General features: G+C 45.6%; 4 protein-coding genes across 5 annotated transcripts; 3 read left to right on the top strand and 1 right to left on the bottom strand.

The window, feature by feature from the left end:
• The first annotated feature begins 828 nt into the window (after nucleotides 1-828).
• Nucleotides 829-3253, top strand: rpl14 (ribosomal protein L14). Its single transcript, XM_058047097.1, has 6 exons — nucleotides 829-886; nucleotides 1674-1775; nucleotides 1870-1964; nucleotides 2034-2133; nucleotides 2675-2728; nucleotides 3142-3253. The coding sequence occupies exons 1-6, from the start codon at nucleotides 884-886 to the stop codon at nucleotides 3214-3216; spliced, it is 429 nt and encodes a 142-aa protein (XP_057903080.1). The 5' UTR covers nucleotides 829-883; the 3' UTR covers nucleotides 3217-3253.
• A 978-nt stretch (nucleotides 3254-4231) lies between these two features.
• Nucleotides 4232-8068, top strand: zgc:110239 (uncharacterized protein LOC550326 homolog). Its single transcript, XM_058046905.1, has 11 exons — nucleotides 4232-4413; nucleotides 4544-4603; nucleotides 4672-4764; nucleotides 5136-5308; nucleotides 5759-6020; nucleotides 6087-6282; nucleotides 6376-6569; nucleotides 6638-6729; nucleotides 7191-7352; nucleotides 7426-7615; nucleotides 7696-8068. Exons 1-11 carry the CDS (start codon nucleotides 4359-4361, stop codon nucleotides 7881-7883), a joined length of 1665 nt encoding a protein of 554 aa, XP_057902888.1. The 5' UTR covers nucleotides 4232-4358; the 3' UTR covers nucleotides 7884-8068.
• Nucleotides 8069-8075: 7 nt separating this feature from the next.
• Nucleotides 8076-14679, bottom strand: LOC131101611 (organic cation transporter protein-like). The gene is given in 14 exon segments (XM_058046906.1): nucleotides 8076-8328; nucleotides 9092-9191; nucleotides 9253-9465; nucleotides 9543-9651; nucleotides 9719-9780; nucleotides 9782-9928; nucleotides 9997-10103; nucleotides 10945-11059; nucleotides 11134-11302; nucleotides 11466-11620; nucleotides 11866-11969; nucleotides 13295-13648; nucleotides 14050-14121; nucleotides 14511-14679. Coding segments are annotated over 11 exon segments (1572 nt in total). The 5' UTR covers nucleotides 13622-13648; nucleotides 14050-14121; nucleotides 14511-14679; the 3' UTR covers nucleotides 8076-8328; nucleotides 9092-9127.
• A 1292-nt stretch (nucleotides 14680-15971) lies between these two features.
• On the top strand, nucleotides 15972-23714 carry LOC131101608 (trafficking kinesin-binding protein 1-like). 2 transcript variants are annotated; one of them, XM_058046903.1, is made up of 18 exons: nucleotides 15972-16177; nucleotides 16319-16513; nucleotides 16716-16792; nucleotides 16861-16977; nucleotides 17045-17145; nucleotides 17237-17342; nucleotides 17509-17587; nucleotides 18538-18668; nucleotides 18737-18811; nucleotides 18872-19009; nucleotides 19066-19142; nucleotides 20069-20320; nucleotides 20395-20669; nucleotides 21414-21553; nucleotides 21640-21844; nucleotides 21909-22014; nucleotides 22075-22200; nucleotides 22284-23714. In XM_058046903.1, the coding sequence occupies exons 3-18, from the start codon at nucleotides 16742-16744 to the stop codon at nucleotides 22864-22866; spliced, it is 2562 nt and encodes an 853-aa protein (XP_057902886.1). In that variant the 5' UTR covers nucleotides 15972-16177; nucleotides 16319-16513; nucleotides 16716-16741; the 3' UTR covers nucleotides 22867-23714. The 2 variants fall into 2 exon arrangements, with proteins under 2 accessions (XP_057902886.1, XP_057902887.1); XM_058046904.1 differs by having other exon boundaries at nucleotides 21414-21532; nucleotides 22284-23713.
• Nucleotides 23715-25582: the final 1868 nt, after the last annotated feature.

The following is a 25582-nucleotide window of genomic DNA, read 5'->3' as shown; positions in this document are numbered from 1 at the left end:
AACACCGCACTGATGTACGCCACATGGCCCATGTAACTTGACTAAAGATGACTAAAGTGATTGTGTCATTTAGTGTTTTTGCAGTATGTCCAGGGCTCTCGTGTTATTTTGTTGTTAACTAAGTGACCAAGATATGAACCTCTCATTATGCTACACTAAAAATAATATAGTAGGGTGAAAGGGTACTTTGCAATAGAGCCAGTGGACACAACAGCGAGGGCTAATGTATGTATTTCAATGTTTGACATGAATAAAAATGGACTGACCATGCATGGTAGACACGGGGATGCTGCCATCTAGCGATCTATCTGTATAGACAAACAAAAGCGTTACAACCACAAATCGCAGCAACAAACACACATTTATTACATACAGTTAGACTAATAAACCAAAAATAAGCTTGACCTCAGCACAGCTACTGCATAAAATAATGTAGTGGGTGAAGTCGCTCTTTTAGGACAAAAAAATCAGGAATTTGAGAGGACATGTGACCCCAACACAACAACTCGCCCAAAATAACACTAACCTTTTTTTTTTTTACCACAGTCGCATTTGCTTGACGTCATACGTGCGCCCACTCTCCAGGCATGACCAATCAATTTACACCAAATTAAACTGTTACAATAACAAAAATAAACATGAAAAGGAACAAAACAACAAATAATACCAATAAATACCATTTTGTAATATAATATAATATTTTCTATATATTTAAGAGATAAAAAAGCGAAACAAACTAAATTTAAACCACATCTCTTGCTCTCTCTCGGTCTAGCGCAGTACATGAGTGCTCGTACCTACTGCGCATGCGTACTTGGTAAGCGGAAGTGGTATCTGCTCCTACCGGAAGTCGGGTCTTTCTTTCTGCTCCCCGGCTGCCATCATGGTAGGTTCGCCATGACTGATTTAGCATTTACAGTACGCGATGTTTTTTCGGAAATGTGTCCTCTAATCTGCCACACAGTTCACCACGTGTACGTTCAAACACACTCGTACATACTGATCAAAGAGTTTTAAACTAGCATCAAAGTTTTATCGACGTATTTGCTTGACGGTAAAATGTCGGCTACCAAGCGCACTACAACGTGGTCCAAGACTGCAGAAAGGGCCGTTGGCCATGCTAAACTTCCATGTTGGTATATGTCTCAATAATTGTTGCTTAAACAATCATATTCGTATGAACACATGGCTCGTTGAAATGTCATTTAGTTCGGCTCACACTTACTTTAGGCATGGTTTGGAGGAGTAGCTCGGCTAGTGCTAATGGCTAGTTTAGTTGTCGGTGAGTGTTGTCAGAGATTTAAAACAGTCCTTGCATTTGACACATTGAATCGTACTGTTTCTTTTCTGTAGCTAAAGTGTACCTACCACTGCAAAGTGAGGGTCATAAATACGCACTTATATTCTGACAGTGCCAGTGCAACTAAGTTATTCAATAGTTCCAATCCATAAATGTGTAATACTTTTGTCAGCTTGTGTGTTAGCTAATACAATTTGTCATAGTTTCTGTTTTATATTTTATGTTTCATATATGTATTTTGAAATGCTGAATCACAATATCAAATTTCTTTCTGTAGTTTGCTAGCGTAATCAATAAATACATTTATGAATACCATCTATTAGTATTGCTGGAATGTATACTTACTGTTAACACGTCACTGTGTAAATTTCAGGTGTTCAAGCGCTTTGTCGAGATTGGCCGCGTCGCCTACATTTCTTTTGGACCTTGTGCCGGCAAGCTTGTGGCCATTGTTGATGTCATCGACCAAAATAGGGTGAGTGCTAAAAGGCAGGCCCCATGATTGGTGTGAAATTTCAATTGGGCTTTTTTTTTTATTGTTGTTATATGTATGCTTGGTGAATTTGCAGGCTCTTGTTGACGGTCCCTGCTCAGGTGTGAAGAGGCAAGCTATGCCCTTCAAGGTCATGCAGCTCACAAACTATGTCATCAAAGTTCCTCACAGGTGAGAGCAAGCCCTTAAAAGTCCGTCACTGGTCACACAGCGTTTCTGAACATTACTGTGCATCCACAGTGCCCGCCAGAAGTTTGTGAGGAAAGCCTGGGAGAAGGCCCAAGTCAATGAGAAGTGGGAACAGAGCAGCTGGGCCAAGAAGATCGAGGCAAGACAGAAGGTAAATATTCCATTACTTATCAAAGGTAAATACATTATTGCCATTGAGACATTTAAACACATTACAGCCCTACAGGTGTACCCACTTAGATCAAGTACGTAATAGCGCCTTTCACACAGTTATCTGGCAAAATTACTATTCGTACACAATCCAGCACAGCATATATTGACAACTGTGTGCAACCAGCAATTATATTTCAAGTGATGCCATCGTCTGGTGCGGAGCATAACATAAACAACTAGTCATACAGCATCAATTGCTTCCAACACGTCACACCCTTTTCCCTGTCGCTTTCCCTACACCCAACTGGTGCCCTGCCTCTGTTGCGGCTCATATACTCAATATCTCTGAAGGTGGAAAGTTATCTCTTTCCATTGATTTCTTTTTTTAGTGTTACAGAAGATAAAAAGGCGGAAAGTAGTCATTTTTATATTTGCCTCTTGCTGTGGTGTGTTACAATTGATGACATTTTATTCAAGAATTCCATCCCAGGTTTGCGACATGAACAGAACATGACTGGCTTTTCTTCATTTCTTTGCAGAGGGCCAAAATGTCTGACTTTGACCGCTACAAGGTGATGAAGGCCAAGAGGATGGTAAGTGATCCAGTTTGTTTTTTTGTACAGTAGAAACGGGTAGCAGCAAGATAAGACGGTGCCATTTCTTTATTTTTTTTTTTACATTAGCCAAAAAAATATGCTAACCAGGGCATATGCTAACAGTGTTCAATAACATCGCTTGTACTTTACGCTGTCATTTAAATTCAGGGTAAAAAAAAACACATTGTAATGTAATTATTGTTTGCATGTGGGGTCAGTTGAAGAGTTTTGCTAATGCTGCAAAAAGATATGTACCTGTTGGTTAGCAAATGAGCTTAGAACTGCTGTTGACTATTTTTGTAATTCCTGTTGCACCCGCGTCATGCCCATTTTCCCTTGGTGTGAACCGGCATTGACTCAACAACTTTACTGTATCTCTTTCTAATTCTAAACTTTTCTTGACCTTGCAGAGGAACAGGATCATCAAGCAAGAGGTGAAGAAGCTGCAGAAGGCGGAAGCAAAGAAAGTGGAGGCAAAAAAATGAAATGGTTTTCAAAATAAAAGTTCAGATTGATTCTTCACCTGTGGATGTGGATGTTTGTTAGTGACAAGGTGTTAAGATTTAAGATATGCCTTTATTCGTCTCTGTGGGGAAATTTGCATTGCACAGCAGCAAGAGAACAGAATCAGTTAAGCAGTACAAAATACACAATATAAAAAAAACGATAAACAACCCAGGTATTAATTTGACCCAGAGTTATATACATATAAAGTTTGCAAGATATGAGATGAAATATATGACCAGTCGATACACTGAGATCTTGCTAGTAAGTTAAATATGAGGCATTATAAAAATACTGCACTTAGAACTTAATATATTGCACTTAGAGCTTGATATTGCACAGTGAATGGAGTCCGGAATAACTATACTGAATATAAAAGCAAAATATTGCTCATATGCTTTGTAGTGGAAAAACAAAATACATGTGCATGTCTTGTTATTGCAGATGACACTTTTTAAATCACTGATGTGCCTTAAGCAGTTGGGACCTAAACTTGAAAGCTTTACGTTTATTGAATGTACCAAATATTGAGTGCATCATCAAATTGGCTGCTGTGTTGGCACTGCTTCAGTGTGACTCAATGTATTTGATACAATTTAGGGTACATATTTAAAATATCCTGTGCAAATGCACAGTATAAACAGTGGATTTAAATCAGCAGTTTGCAAAAATACAAGCTGCCTCTCCTGTTGTATTGTCTACACTGACATCTAGCTGTAGGTTTTGTTTGAGCGTTTCATATTTGACAATGTGTCCTGCTACAAATTGATAATTGTGAACAAACTACTTTGCTAAGTTAATAAATTACTAAAGATAATGTTTTACGTGTTAAATAAAGCCAAAGAACCGACGAATTATATGCCCGAAAGTGAATGATCACATGACACTAATCACATGATATATTTCGGAGGGAGGGGGAGAAGCCCGCCTTCTCTCATGTGATTGGACAACCTACTTCCGGACCTGATTGTGATTTGTCGAAAGCACATAACTCGTGTTCACCGCAGCTGTTTTGTTTGCGTATTTTCAAACAGTCGTACTTTTTGCAATCACGGTGAATGTTTGTTTCAATGTAGCTCGACTGGTTCGTTTTTAATGTTGTATTTCACTATTTAAGGTAAAAATGACGCAGTGTTGGGTCTTTGCTGCTCTTCTTTTGAGCACTTCTATTTTAAGTGGTAAGTGGAAACGGTCAATAATTTAGCTTGTGCCGTGAAACAAGCTAGCATTGTCATTTTAATCGAATGCCTTGTAGTTATTCGAAGGCATTCGATTAACTGGGCCTATCCTGCCTACTTTTGTTTCCAGATTCGGAAGCAAAAGCATTCCCTTCGCTTCCAGATTTCGGCACTACTTATCATGTCAGAGGTAAGACAGATGATTAATTTATCTTTTGTGTGTGTGTTTGTGTCCTCTGAGTGATGTTTGTATTACAGGAATGATTTCTTTACCTTATGCTGAGATCAGGGAGCCATTCGAAGCCTGGTTTGACCTGAAGGCAAAGTCCAGCCGCATAGATTACTACAATGGTAAGAAGTCTTCATTTGACCTGAATCAGCTCTTCTCTCTGCTGTGTGGGATGAGAAAGTGAGAAGTGTTGTATCAAATCCAAGTGACTGGAGCGGAACATAAACAGCCATTCAGACACTCATGTGACATCTTCTATATGACAAAATCCTTTGCAGTTTTTAGAAATGTGCTGCAAAAACGTTTAGGACTCAACTCATCCACTCTGATTCTCTCACACGGACAGATTAGCCCCGCTTTATATGCACTCCAATACATTTCTATCACCACAATGTCACAGCCACAAATAGATTGCAGTCTTTTTTGTTTCTTGCCAAAGACATCCATTAGTTTTACTGGTATTCATTTCACAATATGATGATTGTGCCATCAGGACAAGTGTCGACATACCAGTTGGGGGCGGAGCAGTCTTGGGGGGCTTCCTACAAAATCTCCCCGGAAACCACAGAGGAAGAGCTGAATGTGATGAAGTGCTTCCAGGTCAACGGAACTAAAGATGAAGCGGTCACACCACAGTCATGTCTGCCCGATGTGCAGGGCTTCCAGGTCATTATCATCATTCATTCATTTTCTACCGCTTTTTCTTTTCCTCACGAGGGTCGCGGGGGGTGCTGGAGCCTATCCCAGCTGTCTTTTGGGCGAGAGGCGGGGTACACCCTGGACTGGTGGCCAGCCAATCACAGGGCACATATAGACAAACAACCATTCACACTCACATTCATACCTATGGACAATTTGGAGTGGCCAATTAACCTAGCATGTTTTTGGAATGTGGGAGGAAACCGGAGTACCCGGAGAAAACCCACGCATGCACGGGGAGAACATGCAAACTCCACACAGAGATGGCCGAGGGTGGGAATTGAACCCTGGTCTCCTAGCTGTGAGGTCTGCGCACTAACCACCAGACCGCCGTGCCACCCCCTCATTATCATCATTTGCATTATTATTATTATTATTATTGCTGTTATAGTTAATTTCTCTCCATTTAATTTGTAGTTTTTAAGGATGGAGGACTATGGAGGGTCCCTGTGTGAAGTATGGCAGAACGTGACCACTGTGGGCAACAAGAAGAACACGTATACGCTGTGGGTGACCCATACTGAGAAGCGTGCCGACGGTGTCGAAGATACTACCACTCCGCTCCACTATGAGATGATGGGATACAACACCCTGCTGGGCTCCCACTTTGACAAATACCTGGTGGACTACAAGGAGTTCAGCTCCTTCGTGGACCCAAAAGTCTTCACGCTTCCCGAAGGTTTGCTTTGCATTGCGGTGAATCCACAGCATGAATTACACGACACAAAGATGTGTTTTCCTGCAGGTATGAGCTGTGGAGGCTTCCCTGGTCCGGGGGTGGAGCATCACATGTTGGCCAATCCCATGAAGGATCTCATCCACTCCGCGTCTTCAGGCCACTCGCAGCGCATCTTCGCTCATTTCCAAGACAAGTTTCAGCGCCGCTACAGCGACGAACGGGAGCACGAGGAGCGAGAGCACGCTTTTGTACACAATCTCAGGTGGGGGAGCTGGCGATAACTAGTACCCATTTCTAGTACCCATGTGGGTGGGTCCACTGCTGGGTCCTAAATGTGTTCCATCTCCACTCCCAGATATGTCCACTCCAAGAACCGAGCGGGTCTTCCCTTCACGCTGGCACTCAACTCCCTGTCGGACCGTACCATGGCCGAGTTGGCCGTCATGAGGGGTCACAAGCGTGGAAAGACTCCCAACCGAGGACGCCCCTTCCCTTCTATGATGTACCAAGGAGTCAAAGTTCCCGAGTCGCTAGACTGGCGGCTCTACGGTGCGTGGATATCTTTTCAATTGTGTTAATTGTCTTTTGTTTTTTTGCTAACGTGTGGTGTCTTCCAGGCGCTGTGACCCCCGTGAAGGACCAAGCCATCTGTGGCTCCTGCTGGAGCTTTGCCACCACTGGAGCGCTAGAGGGCGCCCTCTTCCTGAAGGTGAGAGAGACGCAGGCTGCCTTCAAAGACATTCCTCCTCCTATGTTGCCTGGTAACTTGATCCAAACCTTGAAGCCCTATATTATGGGCTCTGATGGCACCCCATTGAGCTTCTGGCTCTTTCTCACAGGCACACATGCATACTTATTGTATGGCTCGCTCTTGGCTGCTGGTTTGCCCAGTTGGAAGATTTTACACTCATTGAACACTTCATTAGGTACACCCAATACTGAATATTACCCTCATACAGATATTAATACTCTGAGTTCTTTATGAAAATATGATAGGGAGTCAAGTTGTACTTTTTAACAGTGAGTAAAAAATACATCTCAAGCAAAAGTAATAAATTCCAGTCTGGATTATGAATATATTGATAAGTGATAAAGAAACTATGGCTGGATGATTATGATGCATCATTCCCATATTTTCCATGAGTGAAGTGTGCGTGATCTGTCTTCCAGACGGGGTCCCTGCAGGTTCTCTCCCAGCAGATGTTGATGGACTGCAGCTGGGGCTTTGGTAACAACGCCTGTGATGGCGGTGAGGAGTGGAGGGCGTACGAGTGGATCATGAAACATGGAGGCATCGCCACCACTGAGACGTACGGACCTTACATGGGAATGGTGAGAATGTTGACAAATATTTTAAATAAATTAAAGTATCACTAAGTAATACTACATGTATTACTCTTAACAGAATGGATTTTGCCATGTGAACGCGTCCCAGCTGACTGCACGCGTCCGGAGCTACACCAATGTCACGTCTGGTGACGCGGAGGCTCTTAAGGTGGCGCTGTTTAAAAACGGCCCGGTGGCTGTGAGCATCGACGCCTCGCATCGATCCTTTGTCTTCTACAGCCACGGCGTCTACTACGAGCCTGCGTGCGGTAGGTCCTCCGCTGCATTAACGCTTCATTTGACATTTTAAGCATCCATCCGTTTAATCATGACTATGTGATTCTGTCAGGTAACACCACCGATGACTTGGATCACGCTGTGCTGGCAGTAGGATACGGCACCTTGGATGGAGAACCCTACTGGTTAATTAAGAACTCATGGTCCACCTATTGGGGCAACGACGGCTACATCCTCATGTCCACCAAAGACAACAACTGTGGCGTCACCACGGATGCTACATACGTCACCTTAGCATAAAAGGTGCGCATTTTCTGTCTGAGTGAACCGATCTCCTATATTGATGTTCTATTGCAGGATGTTTTAAACAGGTCTTTTTGGCCTCTGTGATGCTGGAACGGCTTTTTAAATACCACTGTTTGAGTGCAAGTAGATGGATGGACTGTCTGAATTATTAAAAAAAAAAAAGTTAATGACTTTTTGGATGACTTTATTCCTGGTGTACATTTATAGACGGTCCTTTTCATACGTAAAGACAATTCAACTTGAAAGGCAAGTATAGTAATAATACAAACGAAGAACAGGCTAAATAGGCATCTAGATGGTATTTTAACGTAACATGGAAGCAGTTATGTCTGTGTGTGTGTGTGGGGGGGTACTGTCTAATCAATACACAGTAGACCTTATATCAGGGATCTCAAACTCAATTTACCTGGGGGCCACTGGAGCTAGGGTCTGGGCAAGGCTGGGCCGCATCAGGTTTTCCAAAAAAAAAAACAAAAACGCATTTATTAAAAACAGAAAAATATACAAACTTTTTCAGTGCTTTGGTTCCGATTTTCTACAAGAAAAGCTCTGATAAAACATTCCACTGTTCTCAGATATCTTAATTTTTATTTTTCTGCACAAAATAAGATGAAAAATAAATAAACCAAGAATAAAGAAAATCAATCAGTAAAATAAATATAATAATAAAAACTTAAAGCACATATAGTTGGTGGGTAGACAAATTATTTTTTTCAGATTAAAATGAACAAAGCATTATTAGAGCCCTGTAGACATGACAAAACACGACTATAGTCACATTTATACTCTTTTTATTTACAACATATTGCGCAACTGCAGGGTCTTGAGACACATGCTAACTCGCAAACTAGAGAGCTAGCGACCTAAACGGTAGCCTTCAAGTTATTTCCTTTAAACTTAAATAGCCAAAAACTTACCACTTCCACACGGATAGGGAGGATAACTATTAACAGTTATTTAACCTTTAACATGAACGTTAATCAAACGTAATAATTTTTTCTGGGTACATGATACCATACAGCATCCATATCAAACTTGCGCGGGGCGCACTGACATTAAACTTTCATTTCAAGGCGGGGGCCTCAAACTAGTGTCCTGCGGGCCACATTTGGCCCGCGGGCCGCGTGTTTGAGACCCCTGCCTTATATAGTGATGTAAGATATAAGTATATGTTACATGAGTAGTAGCCAGTGTGTAGTTACCTTTTGACTTGTACCTGCATGGACACGTAAACATGGTCAGTGCTGATCCGGGCTGGGGGCTTCACGTGTAGCAAGATGCTCCTGGGTGGGAGGCGGCCGCCTGACAAAATAATGTGAAATGTTCAGAACCCCCCCAAGGAAGAAATGGAAACTAGCGATACCTTGTGTCCCAGTTCTCTGCATCCTCCACCAAGTCAGGAAGGGGTCTGTTTGCCGTTTCGGGCAGCGCCAAGGCCAGGGCGGCACCCAGGAGTTGGGATGCCCCGAAGATGAGCAGTGGTATGGTGGGGGTGACATTGTGGAGCATGTTGATAACGGGGGCCAAGACTCCCCCCATTCTTGCAAACATACTGGACACACCTATGCCTGTTTGCCTGACAGGTCACATGACAGGATGTCACTTATATATAGTATACATATTAGTATTTTAGAGCCATGAAAATAATCCCACCGGAGCACAGTTGGGAATATCTCAGCAGTGTACACGTAGATGATCGCTAAGGAGGCCGTTATTCCAAATTTCCCCGCCATCGCCATTGCAGTCAGGACGTTGGGATGATCTGATGCATATTTTTAAATAAAAAATAAACTGAGCTGGTACATGATGATAAAAGATGTCAACCTCACCTGCGGGAACAGCCAGCATAAGCAGACAGGCCAACCCCCCCAGGGCCATGAAAACACTGAGAGAGACGTCGGCTGAACGGCAGGGTGATGAGCACCAGAGAACGCGCCGGAATCTCCACCAAGCCGAACACGAACTGGGTCATGTAGAGGTCGGTGCCCAAGCGGGACACGCCCAGCGAGAGGCAGTAATACACCAACATGTTCACAAACCTAGCAAAGGTACACGAGACCCAATGACACCAGGAGTCGTCGCCATATTGATAGTGCTGATACTTTACCAAAGGTAGAACAAAATCAGGGTCCGCTTCCTCATCTGAGGAGTTTGGATGAGATCCACTACTTTGGATGTTCTCCTCTCTCCACGCGCCATGCAACACTTCTCCACCTGCATAAAGTGGAACACAAGTTTAAAAAAAAATTATATATATATAAATAATATAATTTGAGGTAAGAGATAGGGTGAGGAGCTCCGTCATCCGGGAGGGGCTCAGAGTATAGCCGCTTCTCCTTCACATCGAAAGGAGTCAGTTGAGGTGGCTCGGGCATCTAGTCCGGATGCCTCCCGGATGCCTCCCGGACGCCTCCCTGGTGAGGTGTTCTGGGCATGCCCAGCCGGGAAAAGGCCCCGGGGCAGACCTAGGACATGCTGGAGGGATTATGTCTCACAGCTGGCCTGGGAACGCCTTGGTGTCCTCCCGGTGGAGCTGGAGGAGGTGGCCGGGGACCGGGAAGTCTGGGCTTCCCGACTAAGACTGCTGCCCCCGCGACCCGGACCCGGATAAGCAGAGGAAAATGGATGGATGGATAATTGGAGGTGGTGATTTGACAAAAGTGGTAAGGGGGACCATTACGTGTTTTCAAGTAGTTAGCGTGCAGACCTCACAGCTAGAAGACCAGGGTTCAATTCCACCCTCGGCCATCTCTGTGTGGAGTTTGCATGTTCTCCCCGTGCATGCGTGGGTTTTCTCCGGGTACTCCGGTTTCCTCCCACATTCCAAAAACATGCTAGGTTAATTGGTGACTCCAAATTGTCCATAGGTATGAATGTGAGTGTGAATGGTTGTTTGTCTATATGTGCCCTGTGATTGGCTGGCCACCAGTCCAGGGTGTACCCCGCCTCTTGCCCGGAGACAGCCGGGATAGGCTCCAGCACCCCCCGTGAATGAATGAATGAAAACGTTAGAGAAACATATTTCCTTGCAATAGTGGTGTGGGCGGGGCCTTACTTGAACAGCAGGAGGCAAGACACGCCCGTTAACAAGCGCTGCCTTGTGGAGGAGCGCGATGGCCTCCGCCCGTCTGTCGTTGGCCAGCAGCCACCTGGCAGAGTGAGGAACAACCCTGGCGAGACCAAAGAGAAGATGTATGATGCATTTAAGCGCAGGTTGCGTGGTTTCTTAGATGTTGTCCCCTACCATATATAGAAGATGAGCAGGAAGCCGGGGGCTGATATAGCCACTTGTAACTTCCTCCAATCACGTATCAGGTAGGCCACACCCGACAGCAGCATGTAACCCGCACCAAAGGCGAAGTCTGTGATGATGCCGGCCAACATACGCCTCTTGGTGCACGTCCACTCTGTGCCTGAAGGGGAACCGTGGAATACAACTTCAATTTAGTAGCACACAGTATCACAATATTAGAAACCAAAAAACTATGAATAAAGTTGTACATTTTGGAAAATTTGGCTGTGTAAATAAAGTCCAAATATTATGGGACAGGATAGGTAGGATTGTATGAGGTTTACCTAGTACGAATGCGTTCATGATGACTCCAGATATGGTGGTGCCAATGATGAAACGAAGCATCACATAAACGATGAAGTTGGGCGAAAAGGCCGCCGCGACTCCAAACACCGTCTGAAGAGCGATGGACAGCAGCAGCACGAACCTCCTGCCGTATCTAGGAAAACATGTGCTTCCATTGCCACTGTGCGGTCCGTCATAATAAAAGTTTTATCAAGTTTTATCGTGTTGTACAAGATACGACTAGCGGCCATTTTCAGTCTTGTTCAGTGATCCGCGTATTCTACTTCTACATGGTCACCGTACACCGAGGACTCCAGCTGGCTCCGCCTCGCCAGCCATGCTTTGATGCCAAGGCTGTGGCTGTGTGTTGGCGCCGTGCACTCAAGAGGCGACGCCTACCTGTCAGCCATGGATCCAAAGGCCACCGACCCCACCAGCAGTCCAAACATGTAGATAGATGATCCCAGGGTGTTCAGTCCCGCTCGGTCGCACACAAGGTCCCACTGGGAGATGATGGAAGACGACGTTAGTGAAATACAACACTAAGTATTTAGACAATCCCAATGGATTTGACTCCAACACCCTTCTAAATACCTCACTTTAAAGCAGTCCTAACACTTTGGTCACTGGTTAACGCATTTTTACACTAGTGTGACCGCAAATCTATAGATCCACCCATGCATCCGCTCACATATATACATACACTGATGTATCCACCGACATACATACATACATACATACATAAACTGATGTATCCACATATACATACATACATACACTGATGTATCCACCGACATACATACATACATACATACACTGATGTATCCACCGCCATACATACATACATCCATACATACACCGATGTATCCACCGACATACATACATCCATCCATACACCAATGTATCCACACACATACATACATACATACATACATACACTGATGTATCCACCGACATACGTACATACATACATACATACATAAACTGATGTATCCACATATACATACATACATACACGATGTATCCACATAAATATATACACTGATGTATCCACCGACATACATACATACACTGATGTATCCACCGCCATACATACATACATACATACATCCATACATACACCGATGTATCCACCGACATACATACATCCATCCATACACCAATGTATCCACACACATACATACATACATACATACATACATACATACATACATACATACATACATACACTGATGTATCCACCGACATACATACATACACTGATGTATCCACATACATACATACACTGATGTATCCACCAACATACATACATACATACATACATACATACATACACTGATGTATCCACCGACATCCATACATCCATACATACACCGATGTATCCACCGACATACATACATCCATCCATCCATACACCAATGTATCCACACACATACATACATACATACACTGATGTATCCACCGACATACATACATACATACATACACTGATTTATCTACTGACATACATACATACATACGTACACTGATTTATCTACCGACATACATGCATACATACATACACTGATGTATCCACCGACATACATACATACACTGATGTATCCAACATACATACATACATACATACACTGATGTATCCACCGACATGTTAATGTACAGTATGGAGAGCTGTTCTTGTTGTACTGTTAATGCACAGCATGATTCCAACTGCTACTGCTACTACTGCTGCAGTCTGAGCGGTCCTGCCACATACTGTGTGTTAGCCAAGTCCTATCCAGGTCTCCCCATGCATGCTTGATGGTGCTTGTATGGAGTGTGTATGCATCACCTCTGTGACTGTGGTGCTCTGGAAGGTGTCCTGCTTGTACACCCATCCCTGACCGCAGGGGGTCAGCCCAGTGTGGTTGGCGTCTGAAGAGAAGCAGGCAGACTCCGCCAGACTGAAGTTAGGACTGACGTGAGCGTCAAAGAGCGACCGATTCCAAACTTCAGAGCTGCGGCTTTCCCGGCATCGATGCGGTGGTGTGGCTCCAGTGAAGATGCTCACCATCATGTGGAAGGCCAGCAGGACTTGGGGTAAACATATCCAAATGTACAAAATCTTCTGGAATTTCCCAAAGCCGCCGATGGCAGAAAGGATTTGGTCGAAATTCATTTTTTTAGGGAAGTTGAAAGTAATGACCTGAAGATAGTGAATAAGATTTCTCATTATCCTGCAGAAAGCTCAAAGTACAAAGTATAGTCGTGTCACGTGGTACAGCAATGTTTTACGTAGGTCATTTTTTTATGCAGCCTACATTAGAATTCATTGATTTTATTGCTCTTTAATGTAAACTATTAAGCATGCCTGAAACAAACTAACTTTTTTTTCTTACATAACACTCAAGGAAAAAAATGTAGATTTCAGAAATGAGGGGGTACACGTTGGTTACAGATGGGGGGGCAACACACGCACGCGCACACAAGCACAGACACAAATGTTGTGTTCAATGAGATTCAAAACGTGAAGCAGGCTCAATAAACATCCACCATTTTATCAACTTACGATGGAAGATAAACCAAAACGGGCTCTGGTGGACTTACAAGTTCTGGCGCTCGTGGAGTGACAGCGGCGACGGCCAATCAACTGCGTCAATTGATGAGTTTGTGGGCGATCTAAGGGGAAACAGGATTCAGCTTCGGCGGCCCTTTTCAGCTTTGACGATAAAAAAACAACAGGGGACCGAAACTTCCTTTTGAAAAAGTGCATGGGACATCCCCCCCCGTATTACGTCCGTCTGTTTCTATAGGGTGCACCTAAACTATACAGTAACGTGGTTTGAACGCTGGCTCAATGCTGCCACCTGCTGCTCAATTTAAGAACCACACCTGAGCTTGAACCCCTTTTATTATTATTTTTTTAATTATTATTTTTTATTTGTATCTACATTTTATTGTAGAGTATTTACACGTAGTATCGAACAAACCAAAACCCATTAAGAAAATTGACATGGCCCACCACCGCCGAAAAACAAGTGAGCCACGCCAGCTAAGCATTCACTCACCTGGTAATTAGGCTCCCTGTTACCTATTACCTGTCTGGGGATGAAGGAATCCGCTTTGGACGCTGATGCATCGACTGAATGGAATACGATGGTGCGGCATCAAACGTCATGCTATGGAAGCACAGAGCAGTATCGGTAGTCAATCAAACCACAAGGCCACACACACACACCTGACATGACGCAACAATTACCTGGTCCTCTTGGGCTCCAATACCTTCTCCAAATCTCGACACCGTGGACTCCCACACAGCACCAAAACGTGCAACCAGAAAATGACAGCATACTGGACATTATTAGAAAACAAAATGAAATTACATCCATGCAATGTTTGCTCTGCCAAAACGTGAAATCCCAGTATTTGATGAAATATCACTCCATCAGAGCATTTGAAAGTGTATTTGAACACAATACAAATACTAGCTCCGATCAATTATACTTTCTGGAGTAATTAGAACTTTACATGACTCTTTCGCCAAGGCTGTACATCGTCTGCCTTTTATTTTGAAATGTACACCCGGAAGTATTATTGTGTCATGCATATGGTACTTGACGCTGTCAAGGGAGGCTCCATGGAGAATATGAGACAGTAACAAGAGATGGCTGCAGGGGAATATGACAGGCCCGGCTTGCTAGCGATTTTGGAAAACCTTCCGAACGTGACCTTGACTGTCACGAGCTGCCAGTGCCCGGAAGTGGGTCTTCGGTAGCGGATAACACGGATAACACCGCCCTCTACCCTGGCCTGCGAACACTGTGAGACGGCGAGCATCACCCAAAAAGATCTTCTTTGTCTACCCCGTTCAAGCCGGTCACCAGTGAGCGTAAGTACTTTTTTAAACAAATCATTTCAAGTCGTGATGTAATGCATCGTGCAGTGAGCTGATGATGGTCATGTGCTGTTTATTGTGTCCTCGTAAGGACACGGAGCCGCATCCGTGACGTCACATGGTGATGAGGGTGAAGCCACACCCTCAAATAACACTGCCACATGAATGAACCCCTGACCCACTTCATCAGTGTCTGCACTTGCTCGTTAATAAACTGGGTTATTATCAGTCACTACAATATGCCAACAAAGGACTTTTCATAATGGAACACTCCAGATAGATACATAATGCTAATATGCCGCCTAGTGGTTTTGAACAAAAGATTTCTTATTTCCATCTAGTGTATTAATAGTGCTGATGTCAAATCCCCCGCCTTTGTACACTATGTTCTGTTTCAGTCCTTGGAGGACTCAGAAGGAAGTGCTGCAAGGTCACTCACTCTATATGCTGTTATATGCTGTTACATGAGGACGCATGATAACCAAATCAGTTAGCATGCTATAAAATGGTAATGAAGAGACACTTTTTAAGATTTAAGTTCATCGTTGGCAAGCATCCCACTGCAGACTCAGCAGCACTCAAGTTAAAGGCCGGACTTGGACTTAGTACATCCCTGTCTTTCTGTTAGAGGTCAATGGCCGCCGCTTCCCTTCTCTACTGATTGCCGAGCCAAGCTGGCCTCCCCAGTACCCTCCCTCCCCCCCGCCCCAGACCCGGACCCCGACCCAGATCCGGATCCCGACCACACTGACGAGGAGCAGTATGTAGGGGAGGGCGAGTCCACGGAGCTTGAAGCACACCGGGCGCCCTCGGACTACAAGGACGCCGAGACCATCACAGGTCAGGCTGCGAGTTGTAGTCCGAGTACTAACTGACATATGTTTGACTTTGATTTTCTATTTTTAGAATGCGGTCCAAACCACAGTTAGAGAATTAGCGTGCTAGTCTATGACAGCGAGTGTTGGTTCTGTGTATGTTCAGATGTGTGCAACAGCACCGACCTGCCAGAGTTTGAAATCATCAGCCTCTTAGAGGAGCAGCTGCCGGTTTATCGCCTCCGGGCGGACACCGTCTACGGCTACGACAATGATGACTGGCTGCACACGCCCCTGGTGGCCTCCGACACCCCGCTGGACCTGACCACCGAGCAGATAGAAGAGACGCTTAAATACTTCTGTAAGTCTGCACTAATTTGGAAATCCAATTCCAATACAGCTGGAATAGGTAAAGATTGTGGAAGATCTATTGTATGTAGCTACTCTATAGGAGTCCACATCTCAATACAAATCTTTTTGTGAGGAATCTTCTACAATCTGCCGAGGTTACGTGACTGGAGATGGACTCTGCGTGTGTTAACCTCCGCTTCCTGTTTCCACAGTGCTCTGTGCAGACAGAGTGGGCCAGATGACGAAGACCTACAATGACATTGACGCCGTCACACGTCTTCTGGAGGAGGTGCTATTTCCATTACCCGGATCTTTGTGTTTGAACATGTAAATCTATCTCCTCTTTATTCGTATTAGAAAGAGAGAGATCTGGAGTTGGCAGCAAGGATCGGCCAGTCCCTCCTGAAGAAGAACCGAGTTCTGACAGAGCAGAATGACTATCTGGAGGAGCAAGTGGGACAAATCACTGAGGAGGTCCACACACAGATGTGTAAAGTAGCATTCAGCATGCCAGGATTCTCTCTGACGTGTCCTCTTCCAGGTGGCGCAGCTGCACCATGAGCTCAACCTGAAGGACGAGCTGCTGCAGTTTTACACCAGCGCGGCCGAGGAGAGCGAGGAGGAGTCGGGCGCTTCCCCAACGTCAGCATTTAAATCACTCGCATGAATTAGAGGGCTTAAAATCAGGAATGTGTGTTGGGGAGGCTGACCTTGTGTTGATGTTTTCCAAAAGGGGCAAGAAGAATCGCATTGAAGGCGCCTGTGGAAGCTTCCTGAGCGACACGCTGCAGAAGAAACTCAAAGAGCTGGAGGAAGAGAACCTGTCGCTCCGGTCTGAGGTGTTTCGGCACACAAATGATATATACATATATATATAAATAATATAATTTGAGGTAAGAGATAGGGTGAGGAGCTCAGTCATCCGGGAGGAGCTCAGAGTAGAGCCGCTAGATAAGTGCCACCGCGGAAGCAAAATATATCATCCTCATCTTCTTTTCTGTGCAGGCTAGCCATCTCAAGTCAGAGACTGAAACGTACGAGGAAAAGGAGCAGCAGCTTGTCAATGACTGTGTGAAGGAACTCAGTAGGTTTTTTATTGGGTTTCTACTGAAAATGCTGTGTTTATTTCACAAAAAATGTTCATCCAATCAGAATGCTGCATTAGAAAACAATGCCACCCATGACTTTCTACAACAAAATGGTGTATCGAGTTGTAGAAAGTCCTGGTTGGCGTCATTGGAAAGCTTCTCCTGCCTTATTGGAGGGTAGGACTTGGTTCCAAGTCGATAGGACCTACCCTTTGGGAGTTAATCGCGAAAAAAATGCTCGTCCAATCAGAATGCAGCATTAGAAAACAATGCCAGCCACTACTTTCTACAACAAAATGGTGTATCTCGAGTTGTAGAAAGTCCTGGTTGGCGTCATTGGAAAGCTCGTCCTGCCTTATTGGAGGGTAGGACTTGGTTCCAAATCGATAGGAACTACCCTTTGGGAGTTAATCGCGAAAAAACGCTCGTCCAATCAGAATGCAGCATTAGAAAACAATGCCACCCACGACTTTCTACAACAAAATGGTGTCTTGAGTTGTAGAAAGTCCTGGTTGGCCTTGTTGGAAAGCTCGTCCTACCTTATTGGAGGGTAGGACTTGGTTCCAAGTCGATAGGATCTACCCTTTGGGAGTTAATCACGAAAAAACGCTCGTCCAATCAGAATGCAGCATTAAACACTAAATAACTCAAGAACGATGAATGGTGCTATCGATATCGATATATTGGGACCAGCCAACTGTTATAAATTCCTTCCACGTAGTCAAAACGTCCCCCAAATGTTTTGTGGTGGGATAGATCATCCTCTAGTACTGTAATACTGTATGCTAAAATTGTGCTTGAGACAGCCCAGTTTTTTTCAAACCAGGAATAATGGCGGCGACTCTCATGAATGAGTAGCGTGGGGGTGCGAGGCGCCATCCAACCCTGCTTGTATTTGTTTTTTGTTACCTTTCTTTGCACCCCAAACTAACTTTTCACCTCGTAGGGTTGTCCAGTCTGCAGATTTCTACCATCGCAGAGGAACTGGCCCGTAAGACCGATGATGCCTCCCGACAACAGGAAGAGATTACACACCTCCTCTCCCAAATTGTAGACCTGCAAAAGAAAGCCAAATCCGTGGGTGAAGACACACAAGTACCCACGTTGCATTGCTTCCTCTGCTTATTCCGTATACCTGTGTGCAGTTGGCGGTGGAGAATGAAGAGCTCTCCCAGCATCTCATCGCAGCCAAGGATGCTCAAAGGCAACTCACTGCAGAGGTGAGGCCACGCCCACTACACACTGTAAAAGAGCTTTTTACATATCGAATGTCATAACAGCTGCAAGAGCTGGAGGAGAAGTACTGCGAGTGTATAGAGATGCTGCACGAGGCCCAGGAGGAGCTGAAAAACCTGAGGAACAGAAACTACGCTGTGGGAACACCCAGGCGCTACCATCCTCTGGGACTGTACCCCATGGTGAGGGAGAACTGTGTGTATGTGTGTAAGTTTTTTGATTGACATGTGTTTTACAGGACTCATTGGCTGCAGAGATTGAGGGAACAATGAGAAAGGAGTTAAGTCTGGATGACCCAGAGTGTGAACAGCAAAAGTATGTATAAAGTATATTATACTACATTCATAAACATATCTACCACATGAAACCATATTAAATATACACCTACTAACTGCAAAATGACTTAAAAATGAGTTATTGCACAACAAAGCAGCAACAGAACCGATGTTGTAATTGAGAGTGGAGGTCGCCGTATGAGATTTATAGGTTCTGTCTCGGGCTGATACTGACACTTGGGGGCATGATACTGGGCCTGATACCAGACAAACCATGTGATGATCTTATTATCACATAGTATTTAATCATGAGCTTGTATTTACATTTTTAGTTTTTTCGATCATTTCAAGAGTGTCCTCCTCATTAATGGTGATAAAACGTTCCATTTCTAATATTCTGTTTGCTATTTTTCCTATTTGTCTTTCGCCGGGAATGTCAACCGCTGACATGTTGACAGAGCACAGACGGCAGCAAAACAAACGCTGTGTGTTCACGCTCGTGCGCTGTTCTCTGATTGGTTGTTTCACGGGCACGATACCAGTGCAGCGCGCTCTGAGTGGACAGCTACGGGGGCTGATACTGGACATGGTTAAACTCTATAGTTTATCAGTATTACTGCCCTGGGCATTGACACAGTATCATTTCGGCCTTTTCCCGTATCATTCATGTGCGGTTTCTAGGGTACAGGGTTAATTAATACTGTAGTATGTGATAATGTACTTTATCACATACTACAGTATTAATTGACCAATTAATACTGTAGTGTGATAATGTACAATTAATACTACAGTATTAATTGGCCCTGACCTTCGGTCTCGGGCTGATACTGACACTTGGGGGCATGATACGGGGCCTGATACCAGACAAACCATGTGATAACCTATAAGTATCAAAGGACTACAAATCCTATTCATTCATTCAGTCTTAACTAAGCTACTCTGCATCCAATAATGCTGCCTTTTTAGAATCCATCGCAAGCGTGTTTTCGAGACAGTCAAGAACGTCAACCAGACGGTCCGTCAGCGCTCTCTGACCCCGACCGGCGCCAACATCCCGGGCTCCAACCAGTCCCTGTCCTCATCCCGCACGTCGCCGCAGTCCAGCGGTCTCACCAGTCCTCACTCCAGTGTGTGCGGAGGGGACTTCGCTGGGGACGGCGTCACTCTTGACAACCGCACGCAGAGCATCCTCATGGAGACTGCGTCCAATCAGGAGAGGTGAGGACAAATGGGATATGTGGGGGGGGGGGGGGGGTTTAACGCTGTTAAAATGTGACTTCTAATTCTGCAAGGATGACAGAAGGCCAAGAGAAGAAGGCGAGTGGAGCTGAGGATTTGCGTCTGGCCCTGCGTCGCTTGTCTCTACGCCGTCAAAACAACCTGAGCGAGAGGCGCTTCTTTGAGGAAGAGAGAGAGCGCAAGCGAGGAGGAAGTCACCCAGACACTCTGGGCCACGGGGGCATGATCACTCCTTCCGAAAGCATCATGTCACTGGGAAATCTTCACTTGTGGGCCTCTAGGGGGCCCTACCTTCCTGATAAACTCCAGATTGTCAAGCCGCTTGAAGGTGAGGTAGTGGAACGCGGGGTGCGTTGGGTGGGGGGGTGCTAGAGGGAGAAAAAGGGAGAGGATGGGTGAGGAAGACCGGGGCTGGGGATGGACGAGGCTGGGAGCAGGAAGAGGAAGGCGACGACCAAGAAGACGGACACGCCTCCCTCCCAATGCTCTTTGCTTCTGCTCATACCGAGAGTATGGCTGTAAACGTACCAATGCATGTACTCTATGTATAAGTGGATGCAGAGGTTCCCCATTCAGATGAAAAAACGCCGTTTACTGCCCTCTGTTGGTAATAAGAAGTATCGTATATTCTCATTGGCCACAATATGAACTCTAACTCTAACTAACGCAATTTAATAACATTTACGAAGTTCTAGAACTGCTCTGCTTCATACTGGGATGTGTTTTTCTAATATTTAGGTTGCCTAATATAGGCCAAAATATAAGAAAACGTCTTAGTATGATGCAATATTAGATTAGAAGTGTATTTAATATTGTGGCAAATTGTGTGTCTGCTTGTGTTTTCATGCTCACAGTTCATTTTTCTTTCCTTTCATCTGCTTTCTATTCTCATTCTGTCCATGTCTATTCAGTTGTGTATTTCCCTCCAATAAAATACATTTTTCTCATTCATTTCTTCCTCTCACGTCTTTTCGTTGTTTTGCTCACCCCAATCAGCTGTCATCTGTTCGTCATTAATATGCACCGTTTTTGTAGTATCGCACCCCAGTGGTCACTCGTGTGTTTCCACCAGGCTCGGCCACCCTGCACCACTGGCAGCAATTAGCCCAGCCGCACCTCGGGGTCATCCTGGACGCAAGGCCGGGAGTGGTGTCGAAAGGCTACAGACCCCTCGAACTGGAGCTTGACCAGGTCTGTGGGTCCACTGTCCATGTATGCTAATATATTCTGAGCCCTTCCTCTTCCATGGTGTTATTCATGGGAACATACACACAATAATGGTCTTCTTATGTGTGCAGGTGTATTCATGGGGCAGCTTTGAGGAGGATGAAGCAGCAGATCGCTACTTTCAGAATTTACCCACCTCCTCATCCACCGCCTCTCCAGCTACCTGCACGACCACTACGACCGCCGGCGCCACCAGTCTGCCCCCGGCTCACCTGGGTCCACCCTCTCCGCCTTCGCCGTCCCCTTCGCCGCATCTCAGCAACACAGATGCTCTAGGTAAGGGAGACGTACACATGTTCATCCAGTGGCTGTTTGACATGACAGTTGATTGTGCTGGCAGCCGCGTACTACCCGGGTAAATGCATGGCCCACACCAGCGCCACCTACACCTTCACGACATGCCGCATCCTGCATCCCACTGATGAGCAGACGCGGGTCACGCCCAGGTAAGCAACATCAATTACATTTTTCACCATCTTATCCACATCCATCACCTTGTTTTGCAGTCTCAATGCCATCCCCGCGTCGTCCTCCTGTGTGATGACCAGCTCCCTACTGGGAACACCAGCGGCAACACCCTGCACGCCTCGCAGGCTCAGTCTGAGACCTTCTGAATCATCAACTAACCTCAGGCAAGGCTCCTGAAACACAAGAAAATGTATCCAAATCTTCCTAGAATAAGATGCATATGTTTGTGTGTGACACTGGTCCCCAGAGATGCCACCCGCACCACCAGCACCTCCCTGGGCTTAGTACGCCTCCTTCAGGAGAGAGGGATCTCTGCAGCCATGTATCACCAGAGTCGGGGTCTGGACGTCGCTCAAGGCAGTGAAGGCGTCTTATTCAGCACCTCTGTCGCTCCCAACAGACCCCCTGACCCGGACCCCCTGCGCCCCACCACCCCTCCAAACTCCCCCACAGGACAGGGGGCTTCATCGGTAGCCACCTCCATGGGCTTCGACTTCAAGAGCCCCTCCTATGACAACTTCCTGGCCTCCAAACCGGCTCGTTCCATCCTGAAGGAGGTGACGGCCGGGATGAGGGGCCGCCAGAGGGGGCGGGACTGCGAGAGTCAGACTGACGTGAGCGTGACCGTGCACAACCTCAACCTGCTGGATAAGGTGAAGCGGCTGGGTGTGGCCGGGGCACCGGGGGCCAGAGCGGTGAGTCCAAGCCCAATGCTGGGGCCTCTGGGTGGGCTGCGTCGATCGGGCTCCCCCTTTGGACCTGATGGGCTAAGACGGAACAGGAGTTATCCGGCTAGCATGGCCATGAAAGCTCCAGGTCCTCCTGAGTAGTCTGGAGTAGGGAAGGAGGAGGAGACAATCAGTGAGGAGGACTGGCTGCTGGGCAGTCACATGATATGTGGACACTGCATTAACAACAACGTACAGCAATGACACACTAATGCAGGATAAATCATCCATAGAAGAACTGAAAACTGAGCATTGTTGTGTTGCATCTCCTTGGGGGGTGCAGATGTAGCTAACGCTGTGTCCTGTGAGTATGTAGCCATTTTTGTAACATTGTTGCTTCCTTTGAAACGTCTGCCTCCCTTTCACTGCAATGAATTGAACACTTTTTTGCTAATTTGGATATAAACCAGTATAAAAATAATATTTTAAATATATATACATACTATATTAGCCACTGCTTCAAATATAGCACGCTTCCCACAGACCTTTGCTTCCACCCCATAACAAAGTATGTGTCACTAATATGAAGACTACAATTGATTTTTTGGTTTGGATGCTTGGGCAAGGCGAACGGAAATTGGCTGCCACACAAGGAAAGTTTATGATGTTGCTGTAAAGTGGACCTTGTGGGAGGGGAGGAAGCTTTGATTGATGTTTGACATGAGGGAGGGACAGAATGAGGGTCACACTGCTTCATTTTTAACCCATCACTGCAATGTCTATAATAGCTTGTTATGTGCATAAGCACATTTCACTATGGCGTCAGGGACATTATGCAAATCAGTCAGGGCTTTTGCAATAAAACGAAATTAACCATCTAAGCTTTTTTTTTTTCTATTAATCACAGTAACTCATTACGCCAGCAGGTGGTGCTCATGAGTAACTTAGCAGCACTTCAACTATCATCCATCATACTCCACTCCCATTTTGTCATCCTTATCTGTAATGCAGTGATCTAAGGAGGGTGACTTATTTAAATGATGTTAAGCCAAAGGAACCACAATATCATCCAGAGAGCTTCCTTCAGCCCTTTATCAAACTCACATGGCATCACAAACACACTTTTAAATGGGTTTAAATTGCGGTGGTGGTATGTTACATCTGTAAACACAGCTGCCCCGGGTCAGACAAGTGGAAACATGGCTGCCAAATCACACCCGTAGCCTCTACGACCACAAACCAAACATTCATTGCCAGTGTGGGCAGTAGCGGGGGGGCAAGGTGGCTGAAGTTCTTGCCCACTAGTTTATTCATTCAGTCATTCATTTTCTACCACTTATCCTCACGAGGGTCGTGGGGGGTGCTGGAGCCTATCCCAGCTGTCTTCAGGCGAGAGGCGGGGTACACCCTGGACTGGTCGCCTAGCATGTTTTTGGAATGTGGGAGGAAACCGGAGTACCCGGAGAAAACCCACGCATGCACGGGGAGAACATGCAAACTCCACACAGAGATGGGCGAGGGTGGGATTGAACCCAGGTCTCCTAGCTGTGAGGTCTGCTAACCACACGACCGCCGTGCAGCCCCACCCCCCCCCCCACTAGTTTATGATTTATTAAAAGCAACAAAAGATCCTTCCTGTTTTCCTCATCTTTGCTCTCAGCACATCTGATGAGGTGATAGTTGCTAACGCTCCTCCTTTGACCTTGACATCAAGTCATAAATGTGTCCATGTGTCATCTATCCCGAGATTATGATCCCTTCCATTTGGATGTCCTTGTGTTGGAGCAGGGTTCCCCCATGAGGTGACCGTTCTGATTCCTGACACCGCAGTTCTCTTCTCGGTGCCCTGTCGTGTTCTGTGTTGCTGCTTCCCATCTCGGGAAATTTTAAACTTCTCTGCTCCTTCCCAGTGTTGCTGGTTATTCTTCCCGGAGTACAGCACTGTTGTGCTTGGAAGTCTCCCTAATCCGGTTGTGTTTACTCCGAGTATACTCATATCACTAGTTTGCCTGCATCATACATTGTCCTGGTGTTTGGTGTTCACAACTTCCACCTTCCTGCCACTGGCTTCCTTTCAGCATTCATCCGAGCCTCTGGCAATATCCCTGGAAGTCCATCACACCGAGGAGTCATTCCTTCTGTTGCAAGCCCTGTGCTCAATCCCCAACCTGCTCTTTGTCCTCCTTCAACCAGTCCAGCATAAGAAGTCCTATCAGGAGATGAATGTGGCGGCTAGTATACTCCAGGGGTCCATACCCGACCACTACAAGGTTGCAGTTCACACTTCTTGTGAAACAATAGAAACTCCCCACACTCTGAAGTATCTCAGTGTCACCTCTTCAAACACAAAGTTTGACTCAAGTCCCTGGTGGCCACTTGGGATCGTCACATCTCCGCCGATTCCTCATTCTAACGCCAGGCCGAGCTGTGAGTGGCTGACACACACACACACACACACACACACATATATGAGAAATCCCATCCTTCCCCAAAGGCATCCCCAGCCACTTCTCTGAATAATTCACAGACTGCTTTGTTCATCGATCCCTCTCGGTGCATGCTTCTGACACGCACACACACACACACACACACACACATCTTTCACTTAACACACAAGCAGAATAATAGGCAGCTTCATCACAATTCACCCCCATGCTCACTTTTAGCTTCACTAAGACCTTTGTAGCGCTGCAGATGTTGTCAGCTTCTTTACATCTCCATCTATTACATGAACGTTTCATGCCAACATGCTCTTTCAATATTAAGCACACACACACACATACACACACACACCGTATTGCTCTTAATGATCCCGCTGTCCCTTTGAAGATATTCCTGAACATCCTGCAGCCCCGAAACACCGACTTTCATCTCTGTG

This window comes from Doryrhamphus excisus, chromosome 14, assembly GCF_030265055.1.
Source record: "Doryrhamphus excisus isolate RoL2022-K1 chromosome 14, RoL_Dexc_1.0, whole genome shotgun sequence".
Classification (NCBI taxonomy): Eukaryota; Metazoa; Chordata; class Actinopteri; order Syngnathiformes; family Syngnathidae; genus Doryrhamphus; species Doryrhamphus excisus.
This window is presented reverse-complemented; position numbering and strand designations above follow the sequence as displayed.

Coding starts and splice junctions, on each gene's coding strand:
- rpl14 (XM_058047097.1), top strand. Junction 1,776..1,869: donor ATGTCATCGACCAAAATAGG/GTGAGTGCTAAA, acceptor GTGAATTTGCAG/GCTCTTGTTGACGGTCCCTG. Junction 2,134..2,674: donor AGATCGAGGCAAGACAGAAG/GTAAATATTCCA, acceptor ATTTCTTTGCAG/AGGGCCAAAATGTCTGACTT.
- zgc:110239 (XM_058046905.1), top strand. CDS start 4,359: ATGACGCAGTGTTGGGTCTTTGCTGCTCTTCTTTTGAGCACTTCTATT. Junction 4,414..4,543: donor GAGCACTTCTATTTTAAGTG/GTAAGTGGAAAC, acceptor TTTTGTTTCCAG/ATTCGGAAGCAAAAGCATTC. Junction 7,616..7,695: donor CTACTACGAGCCTGCGTGCG/GTAGGTCCTCCG, acceptor TGATTCTGTCAG/GTAACACCACCGATGACTTG.
- LOC131101608 (XM_058046903.1), top strand. CDS start 16,742: ATGACGAAGACCTACAATGACATTGACGCCGTCACACGTCTTCTGGAG. Junction 19,143..20,068: donor CCAGAGTGTGAACAGCAAAA/GTATGTATAAAG, acceptor CTGCCTTTTTAG/AATCCATCGCAAGCGTGTTT. Junction 20,670..21,413: donor GATTGTCAAGCCGCTTGAAG/GTGAGGTAGTGG, acceptor TGTTTCCACCAG/GCTCGGCCACCCTGCACCAC.